Source organism: Scomber scombrus, chromosome 1 (assembly GCF_963691925.1).
Source record: "Scomber scombrus chromosome 1, fScoSco1.1, whole genome shotgun sequence".
In the NCBI taxonomy this organism is placed as follows: domain Eukaryota; kingdom Metazoa; phylum Chordata; class Actinopteri; order Scombriformes; family Scombridae; genus Scomber; species Scomber scombrus.
In genome coordinates, this window is record NC_084970.1 from 6,251,193 (window position 1) to 6,274,625 (window position 23,433).

Consider the following 23,433-nt stretch of genomic DNA (forward strand, 5'->3'; position numbering starts at 1 on the left):
ATCTTTACAGATGATAAAATGTAGTCACTTTACAGTAACCTGGGATCATTTCATTTCCCTGTGTTTTCTTGTCTTGTCTCTATTTTACATTTTTAAAAATCTCTAATCCCTTAATTTCTTTCCCTTCTATAACTAGAGCCAGTCTAGGTATTTTACATATACAGGCTCCAGGCCTGTATAATGAGTCCTGAGTGATGGCTTCTTCCCCATCAAGTAATCTAGTCACTTGTCAAGTAAAGTAATCAAGTCACTTGTCAAGTAATTAAGTCTCTTGTCAAACAGCACTAAGAGGTAACTAACTGATGGTTGATATTGATGCTGGTACATGATAAACTTTAACTGCTGAAGCTTTGAGTCCATCCCTGTGACATGTGTCACACCTCTTTTAGTTCATCTAGCTCTTCTCTTGTAGCATGTGTTGTCTGGTGGATCCGGTGCTGGTGCTGCCAAGGCTAGAACTGCCAGACTGCTTCCGCATCCAGTCCAGCATGTAGAACCGTAGCATGAGGAAGAAACCTGGGAGATGAAGAGATGAGAATGAAGATTCATTCATTTTCTCTTCCTAGTTCAGCTTTTCAGAACCAATCTACAGCACAGTGACTATGAATCTGTCAGTTACACTGATTTTAGTTTAGCTCAATCTAAATTAAATTAAATTAAATTAAAACTGTTGAGTGTAATGTTTGCACAAAGCTAACTCATAAAATAATATATCATGGAACAGTGTTTGACTACAGGTCCATGCATATTGTAGATATAGGTCCAAGCATACTGTAGACTTAGGGCCATGTATACTATAGGGCCATGCATATACTCAATGTGGGTCTAGTTGGTATAGAAAATAACTATTTCTCAACTACCACTGTGCAGCAAAAAACAGGTTAATAAGTTGAGTTTTTGGACCTGAATCAACAACAAGTGTGCTACATGTGAGAGGAAACAGCTTTTCTTCTGATAGGCACCAGTACCAGAAGGCCTTGATTAAGCATGGCCATTGTCTCATTCCCACACTGATACAATGGACCACTGGCTCCAAATACAGTCAGCAGTCTCTTGGAAAACAATGAAAATAACCCTGTCCAGAAACTGACTATATATAGTTAATCCTTCTGCTACAGTTGTAAAAATGCTTGAATGGTTTATTCCAATTCTGCTTTCCTTTGGATAAATATATTACCTTGAAATGAATTGAGGATGCAGAAGAGGAAGATAATGTATTCAGAGAGAGGTCTTATGTCCAGGAAGGTGAGACCCCAAGTTGTCCCGTAGAGGCAGCTGAGGCCCCAGATACTGAGAAACGCCACGCGGTTCTGCCTCCATTCATCCCTGGTGCGGATCTCCCTGTAGACCAGAAAGAGCATCACCATGCCCGTGATCACCAGTATGGGCAGGATGGTCATAGTGGTGAAATAGTGTGCCAGCCAGGCCTTGCTGTTGTTTTTCATCCAGCACCTGGAAACACAAAAATACCCTTAGAGAAAGAAAAGCAAATAACCCCAACGGAGACACAGAATCATTTTCAAATCACTGACATAACAAACCAGTCCTCTACTGTCAAAACAAAACAGGCGTGTGACTGTGACTTATGGCACTAGCTTGTATTTGTACATTATCCAGACATTACTGCGTATGTTATTTCGAGTATCCTTGTAAAAATGATCTTGCTTACATGCGATAAGGATTGGACACGTCATCGCTCGGCACCACCTCTCTCAGGCCGTAAATGTCACCTACTGCAGCCAGGACGATAACAGGAACAGCTGGGAGAACTGGAAAATATATTTCAAAGGTTATACACACATTAATATCAAGATTTTTTCTTTAAATGAAACGTTACTTAACCCACTCACCAAAGCCGACCAGGTTCCAGACATATGGCTTCGGGGAGGGGTAGAAAACCACGTGGACCAACCAGAAGGTGTGGAAAACCTCAATACCCATCCAGAAGAAGGAGCTGAGCAGGGCGTAGTGAAGGGCTGCCCCCACCCACACGCACACACCTTCCCCTCCCACATTGGCCAGGATCCCAGTAAAGAAGAAGAGCAGATTGAGGAAGGTGAGGGAAGCAGCTAAACCCAGGTGGATGGGTAAGGACTGCTCCTTAGATTTCCTGTTAGAGGCAGCAGAGAGGAAGAGGGTGAAAGAAGAGGAATGTAAATATTTGTGTCATCATTCTTAAAGATTATTTTACTTTGTGATAGGCTACATAAGCTCTGAAAAAGCTGTGTTACCTCTTCCTGCAGAGGAAGATGATGAGAACGATGCAGCTGATCACAGACACGGCGCAACCCAGAGATGTAATGGTGGTCAGTGCCAGCAGGTGGCGCACCGGTTTATCCTCCAGTTGCTGTCATGGGACACAGAACAATGATCTGAGCAACATGGCATTCATCTAAATACACTGTTAATGCTTTTCAGATGTTTTTTTGCTGTGTTTCTTCACAGGATCTTTGTTTGTTGTATGAAAAAGTATCAGCTGCAGGTCTCACCACCAGGACGGCAAAGTAAGTCATATGGTCACACAGGCACTCAGTGTGGTTGGCTCCTTTCTGCAGCGTCTCACACCCATCACCCAGCCAATGCACCTTTATAGGATCTACACAGAGAAAATATAGATAGAAACATCCTTGATTATCATCTATGGGAAACTACTATATGTTATGCAACAAACTTTTGTAGGTTTCTCATTAATAAGCTCAGGTTCTGACCTTTCCTGGTGTCCCATGAGACACATTTCCTTGAATGCATTTTCTGAAATAAAGATAAGAAGCCATTATTACTTCAAATAAAGATGCTGCACATTTTCAATCATATTAAGAAAGGGTCAGGTGCTTTGAAGAATTGTTGTGGATTTCTTAGTGTCCTTTGATTCAGTAGAAATTAAAAGAGCTTTCACTGTAAATAGCTGCAATCATTCTTTACTTGCTGCATGTCACATCACCCATACACAGAGCTCAAGACAAAAACAAATAAAACAGTTCAGGTATGATATTTAAGGTTGGGTACCAAGGTCGGTACTTTTAGTGCAATGCCAGTGCTACTGAATATCGCTTCACGTCAGATCAAACGGTGCAAATTTCAAGTATGCACCAGGTGGATGCATTTTACAGTGAAATGTTGTCACCATTTCTGGCAGCTCCTTATTTCATACTCATGGGTGCATTCCTGAAAAAATATGGTTAATATAGGTTGAATAACCCATGTGAATATATTTTTATATATATTTCGCACTTGTTATATATATTTTTTGTATATATATCTCATATTTACACTGTATATATTTTTCTCACATTTTCTTTCTAATAATTGCACCCTTTTATATTTATATCTTTATTCTTTTGTTTTAATTTGTTTGTGTGTGTTAAATGTATCTTTATCTTTGCTGGACAGGTACCACTAACATTTCACTACACATTGTACTGTGTATAATTGTGTTTGATAATTATAGTCAATTTGTATATGTTCATATTTTCATACTTCATACTATATTGTTTTTAAAATGTTCAAAATAAACGTGCAAAAACATGTAAAGTAAGAATTTTGGGACTTTTTGGGTTTATACTTCAGGCACTACAGATTTAGAGTAAAGTACCGAAATGAAGTACCGTTGAGTACTGATACTGAACACCAGGTACCAGTACTGGTACTGGTATGGGTTCAAATGTGAAAGGTTCCCAACCCTAATGATATGATTGCATGTTTGCCCTGCAGAAAAAAGGAGTCACAGATTGTCCTGAGTGTATAAATGTCACCATTTGTTTTCACAAGACAAGAGGTAAGAATAGAAAAACCTCGAGTGTTTTCTGTGTGTTCTCTATGGGTTGATAAGTTAGGACAAAACGGACGTCATGGAACAGCATTTGCAGCAAAGCCACTTTTGCGTAGTCTGTGTATTAACTGACATATATGGCACAGACAGCAACAAGTAACAAGAGTCGTGTTTGTTTGAGCAAGTGTTTCATTTCTGTTATCTATATCTGCACTCACAGTAAAGGACTTTCCATACTGCACACATTCACTGTATGCAGTTTTAAATACTTGCTGAATTTTGAATGGGAAACTTTTTCCACCAGATTTTAAACAGTGGAATCTGAAAGTACAGATTTAGATGATACAAAGTGGATATTATACACTGAGGGACCAAAAGGGCACAAAAGCAAGCAAACTTACAGGAATGACATCATGGTGGAAAGTGATCCTGATCTGCTCAGGCAGATCTTTGATGACCTCGTTCTTCACGGTGATTCCCACCACATCATTGAGAATCCGGCCCTTCTCATGACCATCCTGAAACACACACACACACACACACACACACACACACACACACACACACACACACACACACACACACACACACACACACACACACACACACACACACACACACACACACACACACACACATCTTTACCTCCCTGTCATGTAACACAGTCTACATATTCACATACAGAAGAACAGAGGTGTCTGTGTTGACAAGGAGCAAACAGAGGCTTACCTGGAACAGGGAGTTGTTTTTGAAGAAGGTGCAGACTACTTTGCTGTGGTTTTTTGCAGCTTGCTTTAGAGAGGGGGGCAGATAGACAGCGGTGGCAGACTCTGGTGGGACACCTTTCATGATCTGGAATACAGAAATGAAGAGAATATATGGAAAGTGAACTTGGTATCTATAAACTAATCATAGGTCATACTTTAACACAGGAAGTAGCAACATTGCCAAAAAAATCAAATATTTTCATGTTAAGACTTTGAGAGGAATCAATGACAGGACTCGTACCACCCTGCTTAGGAGTATGCATCACAGCCTCATGGTGTACACTGTTGTAATGAGTACATGTGTCTGTAGATTGCTACCTAAGACTGTGTATTTAGACAAATGGTACTATTTTAAGGTCATTTGGAAGGAAAATGTCAGCTTACCACATGTATCCTCTACTTGTCAGTGAAATGCTGTTATCTGTCACTTTCATGTGGCTATCCTTTTATCTACTTCCTCATCTCCACTCAATCATCATCCTAGACTTGAATGAAGTTGTTAAGGGAGTTACTCATTTGATGGGCTAAAAACCTCCTACAAAGTTAGGCCCTGATTAAAAATGGATGCACACAGTCACAGATGTGTTGCAGCCTACTGAGTAGAGATGTATCATAGAGAGCACTGTAATACCTCCTAAGGGCAGATAGGGTTAGGGCCACAGGATGCAAGTGAATAATCATTTACCCATTGCTGCCACTGAAGAGGAACTAACTGGCATTGTTCAAGTCTCTACCAAGAGTGAAGCAACTCTGTGTGAGAGTACTGCTGTGTCAGATGCACTATGAAAGACATTTCATGGTACCAACAGGACTGCTGTGCAAAAAGCAACAGCTCTAATATTTTTGAGGACAGTGTAATGCAGTTGAAACCTACAAAAAGCTACTAAGTGGCCATTTGAGTTTAGATTATTTTGTTGAACTGATTCATTTCACTTTCACTTTACATATTAGAGGAAATGTGATTCAGTTATGAATATGCTGCTAAAGCACAACTAAGAAGGAACCAGTGGGGTCACACATTTGCTGATGTAGACAACACTGTAGGAGAATGTAGGAGATTCTGTATGTTTTCTCATTGTAAACAAACACCAACAGTGAATTGATCCAACTAACTTTGTATCCAAAGCCTGAGATCCTATTTTTCCTCCTTCCTTCATTACAATGAAGACACACACTGTAGTTTATTTAGTTGAGCTAGAGTCGCACACACTCTCTAGTTCCACAAAAATAGTTTCCAACAAATACACTGTTTACTTTTGTTTTAGGAAATTGTTTAGCCATTTAAAAAATGAAAGTATGCATTTGTGACCTGTTTCTAAATATTTTGGAAACAATATGTTGTGGGCTGACCACAACCTCCAGCTCAGGGAAGATGACAGGTATTAAGAGATAAGCCTAATCTACTGTTGGTTTTGGTATTTTCGTCACATTTTTGACATTTCAATTTAAATTCCATCTTTAAAACTGCTTTGAGTCCTTGTATCCTTCTGAATGTGATGATGAGTCAACTTACAGGTGAAGTAATGATTTGGCCTTTGAAATCCTCCTTCATCTCCACCTCAGAGCTGGGAGCACAGTTCCTAGACACAAACACACACACACACACACACACACCATCATAATTTGAAGTGAAAAATCGTGGTCGTTTTAAAACAAACAAGGTTATTTTTTAACTGCAACTCTCCACAGTATAAAGCTTTGTATCCTGTCTGTAGCCAAAGTTCATTTTTTTCACTCACTTGATTACACAAAACTTCTAAACAGAGGCCTCGGCAATTAAGACAAAGTCATGTGAGGGAGGATGTTGACAAAAACACCCTCTCCCAACAGCAAATGTGATGGCATATTTGAGATAAAAGAGAAAGGAAATTACATGTTGTCTTGGGTGGATGCCTGGCTCACTGAAGGACATAATGTTTCTGCAAAGAGAAAAAGAAAGAAAGAAGAACATATTTTTGACATGTGACACAGAAAACAAAATCATTTGGATCATCTTTGAATTTTGGGTTGAATGAAGTTAAAGTTGAAGCAGATCTATCAATCCTTTCATACATTGGACTGGATGAAAAGGGTAATTTTAACAATCAACATGAACACAGAAAATCTTTCACTTTATTTAAAAACATTCAAACTTATTCCTTTAACAGATGAGATCGATAACATCAATGCTTCCTTACTGCAACTGGTGAGGTCTCCCGTGAAGTTGTAGAATGTCCGTGTTTCAATGGCAGTAGGATCATCTTTGATCGTTGTATTGGCGATGCCGTAGAGTGCTGTAGGTGACTTTGGGCCATCAGTCAGACCAGTGCAACAGGAGTCTGGTAGACCAGTGGGCCAGCATAGAGTGAGGTTCATCCCACCAATCTGGATAAGAAATAAGAAAACAACAACAAGCTGCATTATGCTTTCTAATGAGGTATGAAGCTACTGTAGAATATACAGCACATGCTGCCTTTTGTTACCTGCAGTTTCATCTGGTCCAGCAATGGTTCCCAGTACAGACAGAAGTCACTTTCCTCCCCTGAATGAAGTCCATACTGGTCGAGGGGAAGCACTTCAGACCGCATACACTGTGCCGTGATCTGTCCACTAATGGACAGAGAGTTCTCATTGGCTGATATTAACATGTGATTACAGCCTGTGGTCAGGTTGATGTTCAGGTTCAGGGAGCCCCTGCCATGCTGCCAGGTGCCACAAAAGTCCCAGTCAACTTGACTTGAAACTGGTGGATGGAAAAACAGAAAGAAGAACGCACTGACAAACTGTTTTCTCTTTGATAACAACTTAAAAAAAAGACAGTGCTCAGTCCTAATAAGAGATGTGAACACAATGTTGACACATTGGGGGTTTACACACAAACATAGAAAAACACAGACACACTAAAAATATTCATTACAACAAAGTAAAGCTATCTTGATCAGAATCATGTTATTTTTCTTGTGTACGAATATTCTTATTGGCTCAAATAATGGTCAAAAACATTTTGGGGTTGTGAAATAACAGTCCTGTTTTGATCACACTTTGTAAACCTGTGAAAAAGATCTTCAGGATAAAATCCACTCTCAATCCAATCCCGTCTAAATTTACTGTGTGAACATATCAAAAGTGAGACTCTGGGGAAAAGAAGCTACTTCTTAGTAAAAGTGAGTGTGAAAGTCAGAGCTCTGTTGAACATGAGTCACTAGGTACAGTATAAAGTGCTGTCCCTCTGACTGCTCACCTTATGACGTTATCCATCACATCTGTTATATTTCACATTTATATGTAAACAATATTTTAGGTACTGTCTGTATATATGGTTGCATATGTATATACTGTTTGGAATTACTCCTGTTTAATTCTAACATCCATGGACAATCATGCACCTTTAAGTCTCAGCAATTCCACCTGACTTGCACATAATATCAAATACTCATATATTAAATGCTAATACTCATGTTATTATAGTTGTAGTTATATCTTTAGTCTCCTTTCTATTTTCAGTCTATTTATTTGTGTATATATTTTAATTTATATAGTTTTTATGTCAGTCGGTTTAGTCACTTTTTACATTTTAGCCTTCAATAGTATTAGTTTCTTTTACCTTAATGTCAAGTGGCTGCTGTAACACATTAATCTCCCTTTGGGAATAATAACAGACTGTCTGTCTATTTGATAAAACACAACACAAAAAGACAATTTAACAGAGAACAGTGTTGTGCCAGCTAGCTCTTGGTATTTTTGTGGTCAGGCTGATCTGGAACAGAAAGATTACATTATCATTATCACTTTCATCCCCTTTATTGTAAACGCTTGACATTTCCTGTCATGACTCACTGATGGTTTGGGAATCGTGGAGAGAATTCAGAGGAAACTCGTTCTCTGGTGAATGCAGAGTTTCATATGTAGGTAAGAGTAGCTGATGACCCTTATATAGTATTAAATGTTCCATGAGACTGTGTGAACTGTTTTCATTGTCAGTATTTACCACATAAACAGGATAATCAACCATAACATACTGTATGTTTGAAGCACACGTAAGATTCTGTGGTTATTCTGAAACAGTCTGGTGGTGATTTCGAAAAATTGCAAAAAAAGTGCAAGACTGGCTGTGCGTAATTGTGGCTTAACAGCGCACATCAGCACTCTAAACCGACCCTTCTCATAGCAGACATTTTGACATGTCAAAACAGGAAAAGCACCAAGTTAAATAATAACACTAGCAAAGGCTCCATTCTAATACGTGTCCCAGTAAGCCATGCTGGTAGGAATCACTGATTAATCTTTATCACATAATCAGGATTCAAGAGTCTTTTTCAGTGTCATCATGTCAGCTAGAAGAGAGGTTTACATGGGCCTGTCTTCACCACAGTATGTATCAGTAGTATCAGAATACTGGTGCAGACCGCATTGATGACCTTATACAATCAGGAAGGTGGTAGACATGACAGACAGTCATCCTCAGCACTGCAGCGCACCACTAGTCCCAAAAAAGCAAAACCCACAACAATTGCACCTGTGACTTAAATTCATATGCATTTATGTGTGTTGGTGTGTCTTACATTGTGAGGGACACTGAGGTCACAGAGCAGAGGAGTTTCAATTTCTGCTTTAAATCTTATGACAGGGTTCCCACACAACTTTCTGACTTTTCAAGGACCCATTATATAATTTCAGTAAGTATTAACAACCTTTAAATTAATTTCATTACAAACAACAGAATTCAATTACATGACTTTTCCAAACATTTGGATGATTTTAATTAGTTCCATGACTTTTCCAAGGTTTTCCATGACCATGGGAACCCTGTTATACAGAGTCTTTCATTATTTAACATGTTTATAATGGGAGATATACAACCAGGAATGAGAGAATTGAGATTATTTTTGAATATCATTTCACAAGCTTAAAATCATATGAACCACTTTGAGAGCTCAGATTCTGCATTGTTTCAAGATCCTGATCCTCAGAAACCTCTTTTTACTAGTGAAAGAGTAGCCAAATGCCCATAAGGATAAAATTACTAGGATATTAGAATCGGGCAGTAGCTAAGCATTAGTTCATTATCAATATGCTATTAGTTTTGAATAATGTATAATGAATAATGTCAGAAAAATTCGAAGTTTTCACATTTCACTGAAACATGCTTGAATGGGGTCCAATCAAAAGCTACATTATAAATAAGAGATGATTTAAATATCTCCACAAACAAAAGTACTGCATGCAGAAGTGTGCACCATGCTGGAGCTGCAGCAGTGTGTAGCAACACTATTTTAGTGCTGAATATGATGATCAAACAGCTACTAAAGATGATAAAGTGTTTAGTTTTTTCCCCCAGTGTGGTTATCTTACCTGTGGAGATGAGGATGATGAGGATGAAGGCAGCCCTCGGGGTGTTGGGTAGTGGGAGCACCATTGGAGACGATTGCAGGGGGTGAACACGGAGAACGAAATGCAGCTGTAAAAGAGGAACACAACTACAGTTAATTTCTGCATATGGAGGGAGACGTCAGTAACCAACACCACTGAACCCAGCTGCTGATGAAGTGGAGGATGAAATGTAGAAGAGTGGTGTGCATGTGCTGCCTGTGCAAATAAGTTAAAATTATGCAGCAAAGAGCAAACTTCAATGAAACATTCTTCCTATGTGCAGACTCACATCCTGTATAAAACAAAAACTCTCTATCTGAAGGCAGCACAGGTTTGACATACTAAAAAAGTTTTCTTAATGACACTTTTCCTGCATTGTTATCTATGGCTCTTATGCATGAATACAAATGGTTCAGGCTCAATACACACAGGGACTTTTCTGTGCTGTTATCAATGGAAACAGTCATACTCTTTAAATTCCACGCGTGCACGCACACACACACACACACACACACACACACACACCAGTAGTTCACTTTTTTATCACGTTATACCAAATTTCAAAGAAAGGATAAATATAGCTGATTCTGACAGTTTTATTGTTACTATTAATTAACTGCATCACAGCTCAGTAAGTTCCCTTAAAAAGCTCCAATTTCACTATATTAGACTTCATCACAATGACTTTCAAGATTTACATGTTGACCCACATGATAACACAGTGCTCACACATGCACCTTGCAATTCAAAAAGTGACAGGGAAATGGAATTGTGGTTGTCCTCATCATCACAAGACAGGAACCATCTGAACTACTGAAGACGCAGCAAAGTCAAGAAACACAAGAAAAAGAGAAAGAAACACAAATACATGAAGAAAAGAAACAACAAGCTGTGCAGTCTGAGGGGGGCAGTGGCCTATTTATAACCATGTACCCAGACACACACCTGATACTGGAGACCAACCAAAGCCTCAGACGACCACAGAGCAACGGAGATACACAGAGACAGAAACAAACGAACACACCACAATGAATACTGTGCTTTGTAATACTTCTAACAAAAAAAAAAAAAAAAAAAAAAAAAAAAAAAAATATATATATATATATATGGGTCAATGACGTATAAGGATTTAGAACAACTCAATTATAGAATAATAAAAAACCAGCATATCTAATGCAGTAGTTCAAACATTCAGAATGTTGTGTAACTGAAGATCCATATTATACATTTGAAATTAAGTGATTTTAGTGGGTTTTTTCAAGATTAATTGGCACTGGCCTTAAAAAGAGTCATGTGGTGCGACCATGATTCATCTTGAAATAAATCAATTTACTTAACACGCTTCACATCTTTTTTTACAAGTTTTCAGTAATATAAAGTGTTTGGAAACAAAGTATTCAAATTTTTAAATTTTTTTTGTAAATGATGATCTTTTATTTAGATAAGATATTTCAAGATGAATCATGGTCGCACCACATGACTTTTTTTTCAGGCCAGTGCCAATTAATCTTGAAAAACCCACTAAAATCACTTTTAAATTGTAATATGAATTTTCAGGTACACAACATTCTGAATGTTTGAACTACTGCATTAGATATGCTTGTTTTTATTATACTAAAATTGAGTTGTTGAAAATCCTTATACGTCATTGACCCATATATATATATATATACACAAACACAGTCAGAGCATAATCAGTCACTTCCACATAGTGTGAGGCTGTGTTAAAATTGACAGTTTTAACTCTTTAACTTTAACTATCTATAAATGACACACAGAATATGGGTTACTTTGAATTAAGTTAAAAAGCATGACAATCTGCAACCATTGAATGTTTTATGTAATATGAGTGGGTTGCTTTGTGGTTTTGACACTTCTTGTTTATGTAAAAGCAGCATTAGAAATTTGTGGAACACATAGGTGTGACTTCATTGTAGTTAAGGATGAGGAACTAAAATGTTTAACACGCACACGCACCCACACGCACACACAGAGTTGTGTGTGGTAGCTGTTGATCAGGTAGGAAAGCGGATTGCCCAGTAATCAAAAGGTCAACAGTTCGATTCCCTGCTCTTCCAGTAACATACTGAAGCCTAAATTGCTCCCTAAAACTGTGCCATCGGTGTGTGAGTGTATGTGTGAACTCCTCATGATGAGCAGGCTGGCACCTTGCATGGCAGCGTGCCATCTGCGTATGAATGTGTGAGTGAGTGGGGAAATGTGGTTTGTGGCTTAAAAACGCTTCAAGTGGTCACAAGACTAGACAAGCATGCAATCATTTACCGTTCTGTTTACTTCCTGAAGACTTAACCCTAACCTTAACATAATCCTAAACAAACCTTAACTTTAAACCAAACCCTACCTGGACCATACACACACACACACACACACACACACACACACACACACACACACACACACACACACACACACACACACACACACACACACACACACACACGTACTGTACATACATGTACTAGAGAGTTGTAGAGTACTTAAGAGTGGCAGATTTAAGTACATCAGCTTGGCAAACAACAAGGCTGCTTAGCAATCATGTTTCTCTTTGTTTCTGAAAAGCTGAGAGTTTAAATATAAAAGGTTTTTCACATGAGAGCAATGATTACATGTATATACAAGTATTGACAGCTACAGTATTATAACCATGGAGCTCCTGAGACTATTTCAAGGGACCCACTGCGGACATAAACAAAATTACCATAAATAAGCGTATACTATAACAACCGCGGCTGCAACACAGAATGGGTTCAGACCTGACAGTCAAGCGGTTCTGTGGCGATAACTGAGGATACAAATGTGGTGTTAGTGTACTACACTATGACATGCAGAAACATGGTGTGGTTGAACCATGGCCTACTTCAAAAAGCACTAACCTACGTATAAAGCAAAGGTGGACAATATAGAGAAAGACAAATTCAATTGAGAAGGATTGATGTAACCGACAGCTAGTTTTGAGCCCTGTCACGATGTGACGGACAATAAAGTTTTTTGAATCTTGAATCATAAGCTGTCGGATTCAAACAAACATGTCAACGTGTGGAACTTCTTCAGCGTAAATGAGACAGATATTACACAAGCTATTTGGAATCTGTGCAACACTAAAGTACCTCGTGGGGGAGCATCTGCAAAATGTTTAACACAACAAATTTAATCAGGCACCTGCAGAAGGAACACAAGGAGGAGCATGCCGAGTTTTAAAAAAGGAGCGTGTACAAAGAAAAACAAACACCAAAACGGATGCTTAAGCAAACTACTATACTGTGGCAATACCGGTCGAAATGAGCTACACCGGGATGTGTATTCGCACATCGAGAGCCTCCTGAAAGAAGACAGTCCTTCGATAAGTTTCACCACAGACATTTGGTCATCAGACGTTAGCCCCATGTCACTGCTGAGTTTGACGGCAACTCCAAATTCAAACACCGAACAGCGGTCCTACATGCTCAAGAATTCCGAAGTTGAGATGCTCCTCTTTGTTAGAAAGAATCTGCCATTGATGTCTAAATAGCCATAGACATTTAGCCGAAGTATTATAGCAAGTTTAACCCCCTTTCTCAATTGAAAGGAATGTTTGTTTTGCCTGGGGGCCATTGTTTACATTTTATTTAGTACATGTACTGTACTACTTGGCTGCTATTTATTTATTTTATTTGTTAGAAATACATGTGGCCTGGGTGCCATATTTTCTGTTGACCTGAGCGTCATTGTTTATTTTTGAGCTAGCCAATATTCTGGTGCAGCATTACTGGCCTTTATTTGCAGTAGTACGTATGACTGTTCATTTCATGGAGTTATATGAATGTTTTGAGGCAGCATTACTAATACTGACCTTAATTTACACTAGTGTGACTTTTAATTTCATGGAGTTATATATATGAATGTTTTGAGGGGCAGCATTACTGCCTTTTATTTGCACTAGTGTGACTGTTAACTTTATGGAGTTATATGAATGTTTGAGGCAGCATAACTGCCCTTTATTTGCAGTATTTACTTGTTACTGTAAAGTAATTTAATTACAATAATGTAATTTAATTAAAGTAAGTTGTTGCTCTCATTATTTCTGTCAAGTTATTTTGGTTTGACCTGACTGAACTTTCAACTTATGTCTGGCCAGTCCTTGAATGCCCTCTAGAGGTCATTGATGTTTTACCCTTGCATCTCTGTCAGTTTGGGGCATGGCAAAGATTGTTAAACATTGGCAAAAATGCTTGAGAATACTTTTGTTTACACTCAGTAAACAGTATATTAACAAGTTATTTAAATACACATATTGCTCCCTCACATGATCGGATCGGTTAATTTAAACTCACTAATCGGTGATCGGCCCCAAAATTCCTGATCGTGTAAAGCCTAATTATGGTGCATCCCTATATGTAATGCAATAAAAAACACACCCTACTAAAAACCCTAAAAATTATATCGGTAATATTCATATCGTATCCTCTTGTGATTGTTTTTTGTTTTTTAAATAAAGTTTGTCTTGAATGTCTCAATTTCAAATTCTACCAAGAGAAGATATTATGATAAAGTGGACATAAATTATGTAACAGTGTTCTGGTTTGGTTTGATAACTACACATAATAAAAACAGTATCCATCTTTGACCAAACCAGGATAGCACAGTGATTTTTTGGGCTGTAATAATTACACATAACTCTTATATAACTCTCACATAACAGTCACTCAGCATCACACTGGTGATTTACAGCATTAATGTGTGACTCACATCAGCCTCATTATGTGTCTCTGACTATAGACGGCGTATTGATGAGGGGAAAACAGTGAACTAGTGTCACCCCACCCAAGACTGAAAAGTGTGAACCTTCAGTGACGCGCTCAGTTCTCGAAAAATGTTTTAGAGACGGCACAAATGTCCCCCGCTGTTCTCCTCAACATACAACCCTTCTGTGTGTGTGCAAGCATGCCCCCGATATGAACGTCTGGAATCTCACTTTTTCAAAGTGAGTTTTTTACCGTAGTAAAAATACATTTCTTTTGTAAAGGGGCTTGATGACAGAACAATTACTTGCTATGTTTTCCCTCTCTTACGCTACATTTCAACTTGCTGAATTGGCATGATGTGTAAACTGAACTCCCTCTCTACCCCACACCCTTTCTATTGTCCCAGCACGGCGCCCAAGCATCAATTCAGCCAAAGAATTTCCCCTTTTCTTTGTGTGTGTGCGTGAGTGTGTGAAAAGTACAGGCCAAAGAGTTGAGTTTTCGAGATGAAGACAGGAATGCTGCTCAGATAGCGTTTCTTATTTTTTCAGAACCATAACAGTCATTGTGAAACTAGTTGCTTCGATGCTTCTGTCACTCCTACAAACAAATACAGGGTGGTATTGGGCTCTGACACGCATGTGTGAATTCATGCCTAACTTCCAGCAACCCACACATATGAATAAGGCCTTGTTAAACCCCTGACCTACTAGTGCATCGCTTTATTTTTTCCAGTTGAATTTCCTTTGTGTCTTTGTATCTCTGCGTTGTTTAGAGGTATGACTCAGATGAGTTTGCCTACATTAATCATCTTCGCAAGTTGTTACCCTCATGCACAGTGACATGGCAGTCCAAACCATGGGTGTTACAGACAGAGAGAGTGTGTAGCAGACTGTAAACAGGGCAGTGAATCAGCTCAGTAATGTCTGACGCCATGTTTATGGTGATTTATGGTGGTTGTAGCATTTTTAACTAGGCCTGCCATAGCCATGGATCTATGGATGGCAATGTCTGTCCATCAGTCTACTGCTTTGGTCCAGACACAAAGATCTCAGTAACTACTGGATCGATTGTCATGAATTTTCCTATAGTCCCACCATGAGGTTGACATTTTAGTGTTTAGTGAAATATTTCATTATTGGATTAATGGCCATGGGATTTGGTGCAGATAAACATGGTACCCAGAAGATGTATCCAAGGGACTTTGGTGACTTTTCATCTTTGGACTTTTCATTTAGCTTTACATGTATGCTTCAGAGGGAAATATCTTTTCAAAAAGTCAGGATGAATAGTTATCATCTTGTGCCATAAATGGGCCTTTTTTTCTTCTCATACCTGAGAAACTAAGCTGTACTTTACGTTTGGTGCTATTAAATATAAGCATGCTAATAAGATGGTGAACAACATATCTGCCAAATATACATGTGAGGATGTTTAATTGAGTTTAACTCAAAGCGCCACTGTAAGTAAGGTCTGACAGAACTGCTATCAAAGTTGTGCTGTAGACTATCGTTATTTTGATAATATTATACGGATGACTATCAGTGCTTTCACAAAATATTTTCGCAATGAGATTCTTGATAAATAATCATCAGTACTAATGTGGATATAATGACTAAGTGGATAAAGTTGGATGATAGAACAGTCTGTTGCACTCAGAAAATGTTTTTTTTTAGTGTAATGAGGCCTTTAAAAGCAAGAAAAGACACTTATTCCATATCACAGCATTACAATATTCAAACTCTAAGATGATATCTTCAAAATATCACAATATCGTTATAATATCGATTTATTGCCCAGCCCTAGTGTAGACTCACATGCTGCGCTCCCAATCACAAACTTGTACTTTTACTTCTGGTATGTACTGCAGCTGCCCTTACAAAGACCCTACACTTGCATACAGTACACACCCATTTGAGACATACTACTTAGTTATAACATCGTACCTTGAACTTTGACCGTATTGCTCAAACATCCCTCCAATCTGTTGTGCAAAATCTTGACTAAATGGTTGATGCTGAGGACGCAGTTCAGTTGACCCACAATTTGTGCACAGTGTAGAATTGTGGGTGAGAATACCAAGAAAAGCATACTGGCTTGCATACAGCAAAATGCAATCAAATGTATAATATACTTGTCTAGTATGATTCCACAGACCTTGTACTTTACCAGAAATGTGTCCTCAAATCCTGTGTTACATGAGACAGGAAATGTCGGTATTGTAAAGCCCCTTATAAATACCACTTCCTGTACCTGTAATTTTAAAGCACTTTAGTGTCACACTGTCTTCTTATACAATTGCTTTCTTAATGTCTGCTGACTGCTCACCTGAATGATATATTGTGCTTTTTATCAGTTCAGTTTGGCTCTCAGTTTTCTCCTGGAATAAGTTATGTCTTGCAAAGCACATTAGGTTCAGCTGACAACACAGAAAAAGAAAAGTTTCCATCACGCACATTTAAATCAAATGTGCAATATGTAACTTGTCCTGTCCTTTCAGTCATGCTTCTCCCTCCTGTGAACAACAGAGTGAAGGCGCAGAGAATGTGCGTGGAAGAGTAATTCAGGAAACAAAAGCCGCTCTTTGTTGTTACGGCTTAGAGCTGAAGTGACAGCTAGCGTAAATGAGGGTCAAAGATCACTGGCTAGCTTGGAGGCTGTTTAAGCCAACAGTTAAAAGACATGCACACACATACACAGCTCTCACTCTCTGTGCATCACTAGAACAAAATGAACACTATGAAAAAGTATATTTCTACATGATTGTGTGAATAAATTAAGTGCAGTAGAAGATTCGTAGTACCTATAATTTGGAACAGGAATAATTCACCATGTAAGGGTTCAGTGAAACATGACCACTTTCAGGAAACACTCTCTTCTCACTTTTTCTTTCTTGAAATAACACACTTCCCTCATTTGTACTTTTCATGTGTCGGGAGCTGATCGCACTACGGGAACTGTGCTTGCCTCCCTGCAGAGCCTATACAACAGGAGGTGTATAAGCAGAGCTAGAAAGGATAGAAGAGGAGCCCCACCACCCCAGCAATGGACTGTTTCTGTGGCAGTCAATCAGTCAGCCTGCGCAGCCACAAATCACACTGAGACAGTGTGGGAGAGCATCTTCCCAGTATCTGAGCTATGTAAAATAAACAATCAACTCATGAACACGTACATTATACTATACTTTGTACTACTGTCATTTAAATACTGTTGCCACCTTATCTGCACTGTTTATAACCACGTTTAGTATTTTGTATATTTGACTCAATAGTTATAGGTGTTTTTTTTGGCTCTTCCATTCATAGATATAGGTACAGACTTTATATATATATATATATATATATATGTATATATATATATATATATATTAGCCTAGCTTTTGTCATTTCTTGTACTTCCTTTTATACAATCTGGAAGTTTGACGCAACATTTCACTATATGTACTTCATGTATATGTGACATATAAGTCCTGTTGCATGTTCTTGCAAAACGTGCCTCTAAGAGAGGGTTACACTGTCCTACAATGGTCTGCCCTACGCCGCGGTTTGACATCTTGATTTATAGCATCTAGCACAGCAGCTCGGGACTTGTGTGTGTGTGTGTGTGTGTGTGTGTGTGTGTGAAAACGGATGGTTTAAGTCACACAGAAGAAGATCTGAAAGTGAGACTTATGACATCGTTTTGAAAGTGTTTATAATGATGTGGACTTTTTTTTCTTTCATCAGCATGCAACATACACTAAAATAACACCTGATAGAACTGTGTGGAAGCATGAATGAGGTTTAAAGTCTCCACACAGAGGAACATTTCAAGTTGAAGTGGAAAGACTAGACACAGTATGGCTGATGTGGAATGCTCCCAAGGCTACATTTGTGTGTGAACCTTGCATTCTTTGCGATAGCAACGCATTGATGCAGCGTGCATGTCTGTGTGAGTGTTTACGCGTTCCTTTATCTCTATCTGGACGTCTTCGGGTGAGGAAATTGGAAGAGCAGGTGGAATGCTGCAGATATTTCCTCCAGGGCTACCGATAAATCAATAAAACAACACACACACACACACATGAAAAGACACATGCACAGACAAAAGCCAGAATATTATTAGGCTTAAATCAACCCCAGTGTGGCCTTGGGTGCGGGTCACGGGGTTCAGCTCACCCATCCGAGGCTTTCTTTTCCTCATTATGAAAAATGAAGTCAGCACAAAAGAGAAGGAGTTTCTCAAATGAGTCATACATTCAGTGAAATATTTGCATTTCACATGACGGCTGGTTTAGAAACTACAACCTCATTTTGCAGTTTCTACATGATCAGTTTCGAATGCCAAGTGTTTCTCTGATCTGTAAGTGCCAGTGTGTAAAATGAGAGCGTACCCAAGGGGTTTGGGTTTTTCACACACAGGGTTTTTTTTTTGACTGAGTGCAGTCTTTTGATTTTGATTATGCACCATGGCACTGTCAGGAAACCACAAAGAGAGTACAGTTGTATGAACAGCAAAACACAGCTGAAAAGTCGCACCCTTTGATGCCTGCCTTTGAACACCAACATGAACTCACACATCCATCTTTTTTTAACTCAGATAGGCTAATGAGGGGAAAGAATACACAAGCATTGGAATAACCCTGTTACTGTAAATAATAAGGATGCCTTCATGACCCCACCCCCCAAACACACACAGAAAAATGTTTAAAACATTATAGCCCCCCAAAAATATCTGATATTTGTTAAAGGGGGACTTCACTGTAGAACCTTGCAATTGTATTTATTGCATAGCTGGGAAAACAACATGTAGCGTTAAATGCTCATTTTACTCCCACTCAAAGGCAACATAAGGTTCACCTACATTAACGATACACTACAATTAAAATATTTAATAAGAATATTTTCAAAGGAGCCCATTTGATTTGAACAACATTATAATTTAGCAATGACACTTTCACTTTTTTTAAGTGAAAAAGGGGTCACCAGCGGAGGTGCTAATGACTATCAAACGAGCTCAAATTCATTTTGTAGCATTAATTCAGCCTAGCTTGTTTCTTAAAGCTAACGCCATCGATATGTTTTTTTCCTTGGGGTGTGTTGGCTTACCTTGAGTAGTTTTCCTATGAGTAGTCGAGGTATTTTCGGTCTCCCACTGTAAACTACCAGACCTTCTGATGCTCAAAGCGTCCAAAACAAACAGTCTCCTACTACTGCCGCACACAAACTGAATCCCTTAAGAAAATGAAAAAGTAGCGCAGGCTTCACTCCTCACCGCGGTGACACAACCAGGGATGGACGCTCCGGTTCAGTCATTTCAACACACTCAGGTTGACTGGAAGGACGATAGAAATAAAATAAAATAATTTAAAAAAACTCCAGTCTTGTCCACTTATTAATTTTTCCACTCGTTTCTGGCGTTTTCAAAACACTTGAAGCTGTTGGAAGATATTTAAAACATGAAAAAGCGCGAGGAACAAGACGCCTGCCAGCTCGCGAGGCTGACCGTTGACGCTCGTGCCGTGGTACTGAGTGAAGTGGTCTCGCGAGGTGGCACTGCTGTCAGCTGAAGCCTTGTTCCTGTTTTACTATTCAAAGCACGGAGCACATCGACAACTTGTCTGTCTTTTTTTTTCATCCCTGAATGTGTCTTTGTACAGATGTCCCCTTTCAATAAAAATAAATAAATAAATAAATACAGCAGACAAATATCATTTATAGTAGTGTTTCTCAAAATGGGCTCCGGGGACCCCTAAGGGTCCTTGAGGGGGGGTTTCCGGGGGTCCCCAGCAAAATGTATCCTATAATTATAGTATAACTATAATTCAATTCATAAGCAACACAGGCTACATAGGCGACTGTATGACTATTTTAGTCATGGGTTTAATACAAGAAGTTTGAGACCCACTGACCTATATGTAGTTCTCTAAACTTCCCATTATTAGATATTATTGGTTTGCCATAGCTGCAGTTTCATATAGGTCCCAGATAAATTGGCATAAATAATTATCAGATGAGCTACAATAACAAGCACAATAATAATAATAATAATAATTATTATTAATAATAATTATTATTATTATTATTGTTATTATCATCATTATTATTGTTGTTGTTGTTGTTATTATTATTATTATTATTAGTTTCATCCAATCAATCAATCTGCTTATTATTTTGTCACCTAATTGATTCATTGTTTGGTCTATAAAACTACCTGTAAAAATGCAGAGTTAAAGGTGATGTCTTCAAGTGTCTTGTTTCTCCCATTTCAGAGTCTGGAACCTTTAAATGTTTAGCTGACTTTAATGATTAATCCAAATCAGAATGGTTGCAGATGAACTTTGTTTCTGTCTGACTGACTAATAGTTGCAACTGTAATTCAGAGCGAAGGTATGCATGTCTGTGCTTTTATTTTTGAAGCAACTTTGTTTGCTGGTTTCTTCCTGCTTTCCTACTTGACTGCTGTCAGAGCAGCAAGGTGTGGAGGGTAGACAGGGGGACTGTTTGCCTGTGCACAGCATAAGTGACAGTTAGTTCAGTTTCCATGGCCATTCTAAGAAGTGTAAAACCTCTTGTGTTCAATGATGGAAAATCTATTTAATACCATATTATCGGCCCATAGTCCTTCATTGTGAATATACATTATAATAACTTAACATACAATACATAATTGGATTGATATCCATCCTGTTGTATATGTTGTACATGTTTAAGTTTTAGATTAAGTAAGTGTGGAGCTCAAATGGTCAAATAATCTCAAATTCTAAAATTCTAACTAAGGCGTGAGATGCTTTGTTTACCTATTGACACTTTGGGAGCCCTATGTGCATGTCTCTGGATATATGGGTCCATAGTGAAGCATCATGTTTAAGACAGTTATCTCCAAAAGCAGTAACCTCTGTGTATGATATCTTTCATTATCATTTAGCTCAGCGACATTGATATCAGATCATGTTAGAACTGTGCTGCTTCAATGCCACAGGCAGCTGGCACTTGGACAGGTTTCAGATCCCACCGCAGACCACAGCTTCATCTTGAGAAGCTTTTGAAATTGTGTGAAAAAAACAACAGTATGAATAACGGCTTCTGAAAAAAAAGCATTGTGTGGGAAACATCATCATCATTAAATCGCTAAAACGTTTTTTGGGGCAGCTGTAAGGCTTAGGATAAACAACAAGCCTCAACATGATACTGAAAATATACTGAACACCTCAGATGAAAAATTGAAATAGGCTGCTTAGTTGCTCTCTCTCGTGAAAAAAAACACAGCATGGCATTTCCTGTCACTATTGACTGAGAACTAGTGATTTCCTTTATCACAGGTAGATTAAATGTCTGCAGAGTCATATTATCTGTCCTCTGCAGCCTTTTCTGAATGGATCTGAACTAAGACTAGACATAATGAACTTGTCCTGACTTCACAGACTTCCAGTAGACATTACAGTTGATTTTATGGCTCTGCTGTTTGTCCAGAAAGCTCCTTATGGCACTACAATAAATCTCTGATTGGGTTTGCAAAATATGAGTCAACAAGGTCTGATATCTCTTGGGTCGTCTTGAATCTCGGGTTGTCTGGTATCGGCCTCTTGGATGGAAACAAGGGCTGAAGTAGAGTATGTTCAGCACATGCAAGAGAGGTGTGATGTTTTTGTATTTTAATATAGCATGGGTGGGGCTGATATTGCTATATATAAAACATGTGGTGCTTCTGTGTTGATTCAATTTGTGTGAGAAATACAGTTTGAACTCACTTTAACGTGTACTTGTAACCTGCCTTTCACAAAATTATACACACTTGCACCTGCAGGTGTTAAAGTAGGTTCATGTTAAAACCAACAGCATTATCAGATGTCCCTGTTCATATTCACCTGACAATTTAAAGCACATTTTCCACTAATAACTCACCCATAAACTTGAGCAACCACTTGATTTACTCAAGAGAAAGATAGAGGAGGGGGAAAAAACTGTTTGGTGGGGGTGGGGGTGGGGGGAGAAAAAAAAGGAAATCCAGCACCTGGCTCCTCTCTTTTCAACTGTCTATGTGAGTGGTTTTGTGAGTGGTTTTGTGTGTGTGTGTGTGTGTGTGTGTGTGTGTGTGTGTGTGTGTGTGTGTGTGTGTGTGTGTGTGTGTGTGTGTGTGTGTGTGTGTGTGTGTGTGTGTGTGTGTGTGTGTGTGTGCATGTCTGTGTGTGTTTGTCTGGAGCGGGACTTTTCTGTTGAATTGCATGGGCTTGGGTAATAAAGGGCCCACTGTGTCGGTGATGACAAGTGTGCTTGGAAACACACACACACACACACACACACACACACACACACACACACACACACACACACACACACACACACACACACACACACACACACACACACACACACACACACACACACACACACAGCCATACAAAAAAAGAAACAAAACAATGAGCAGGGTTGGGTACAGAAATGACTGACAACACATGTGGCCCAAAAGGTCTGCTGTGACATTTGTACAGACAGAGAGAGAGAGAGAGAGAGAGAGAGAGAGAGAGAGAGTGAGAGTGAAAGACGGGTCGCTGCAAGGCTGAGAAACGAAGAGTGAGGGGAAAAAGACAGACCAAAACCATCAGAATGAGACACAGAGAGGGTGGGAGTCAGCAGACACTCTCAAGCCTACACAAGTTACTTATCTTATCATCTACCTCCATATGAAAACCATAGCAGACACTGTGGGTGACTGAGGCTCTTCCTTAATGGATGAACTATTGTACACCTGGCATTAACAGAGTAAGGTGCAGTAGAGCGGAAAATGTTTGCTTGTGCTTGTCAGCAGTGAACAATATCCTGCATAT

At 38.9% G+C, this 23,433-nt stretch overlaps 1 protein-coding gene across 1 annotated transcript; it reads right to left on the bottom strand.

Annotated features, from left to right (window-relative positions):
• Positions 1 to 45: 45 nt before the first annotated feature.
• On the bottom strand, positions 46 to 19,783 carry LOC133979217 (adhesion G-protein coupled receptor G1-like). Its single transcript, XM_062417699.1, has 15 exons — positions 19,715 to 19,783; positions 9,868 to 9,973; positions 6,999 to 7,258; positions 6,714 to 6,900; positions 6,410 to 6,455; positions 6,050 to 6,116; positions 4,499 to 4,621; positions 4,171 to 4,287; positions 2,709 to 2,751; positions 2,490 to 2,596; positions 2,232 to 2,347; positions 1,851 to 2,110; positions 1,670 to 1,769; positions 1,178 to 1,452; positions 46 to 516 (listed from the first exon to the last, which is right to left on the bottom strand). The coding sequence occupies exons 2-15, from the start codon at positions 9,929 to 9,931 to the stop codon at positions 395 to 397; spliced, it is 1,887 nt and encodes a 628-aa protein (XP_062273683.1). The 5' UTR covers positions 9,932 to 9,973; positions 19,715 to 19,783; the 3' UTR covers positions 46 to 394.
• Positions 19,784 to 23,433: the final 3,650 nt, after the last annotated feature.

Coding starts and splice junctions, on each gene's coding strand:
- LOC133979217 (XM_062417699.1), bottom strand. CDS start 9,931: ATGGTGCTCCCACTACCCAACACCCCGAGGGCTGCCTTCATCCTCATC. Junction 4,622..6,049: donor GCCAAATCATTACTTCACCT/GTAAGTTGACTC, acceptor TCTGTATTCCAG/ATCATGAAAGGTGTCCCACC. Junction 2,111..2,231: donor ATCTTCCTCTGCAGGAAGAG/GTAACACAGCTT, acceptor TGCCTCTAACAG/GAAATCTAAGGAGCAGTCCT.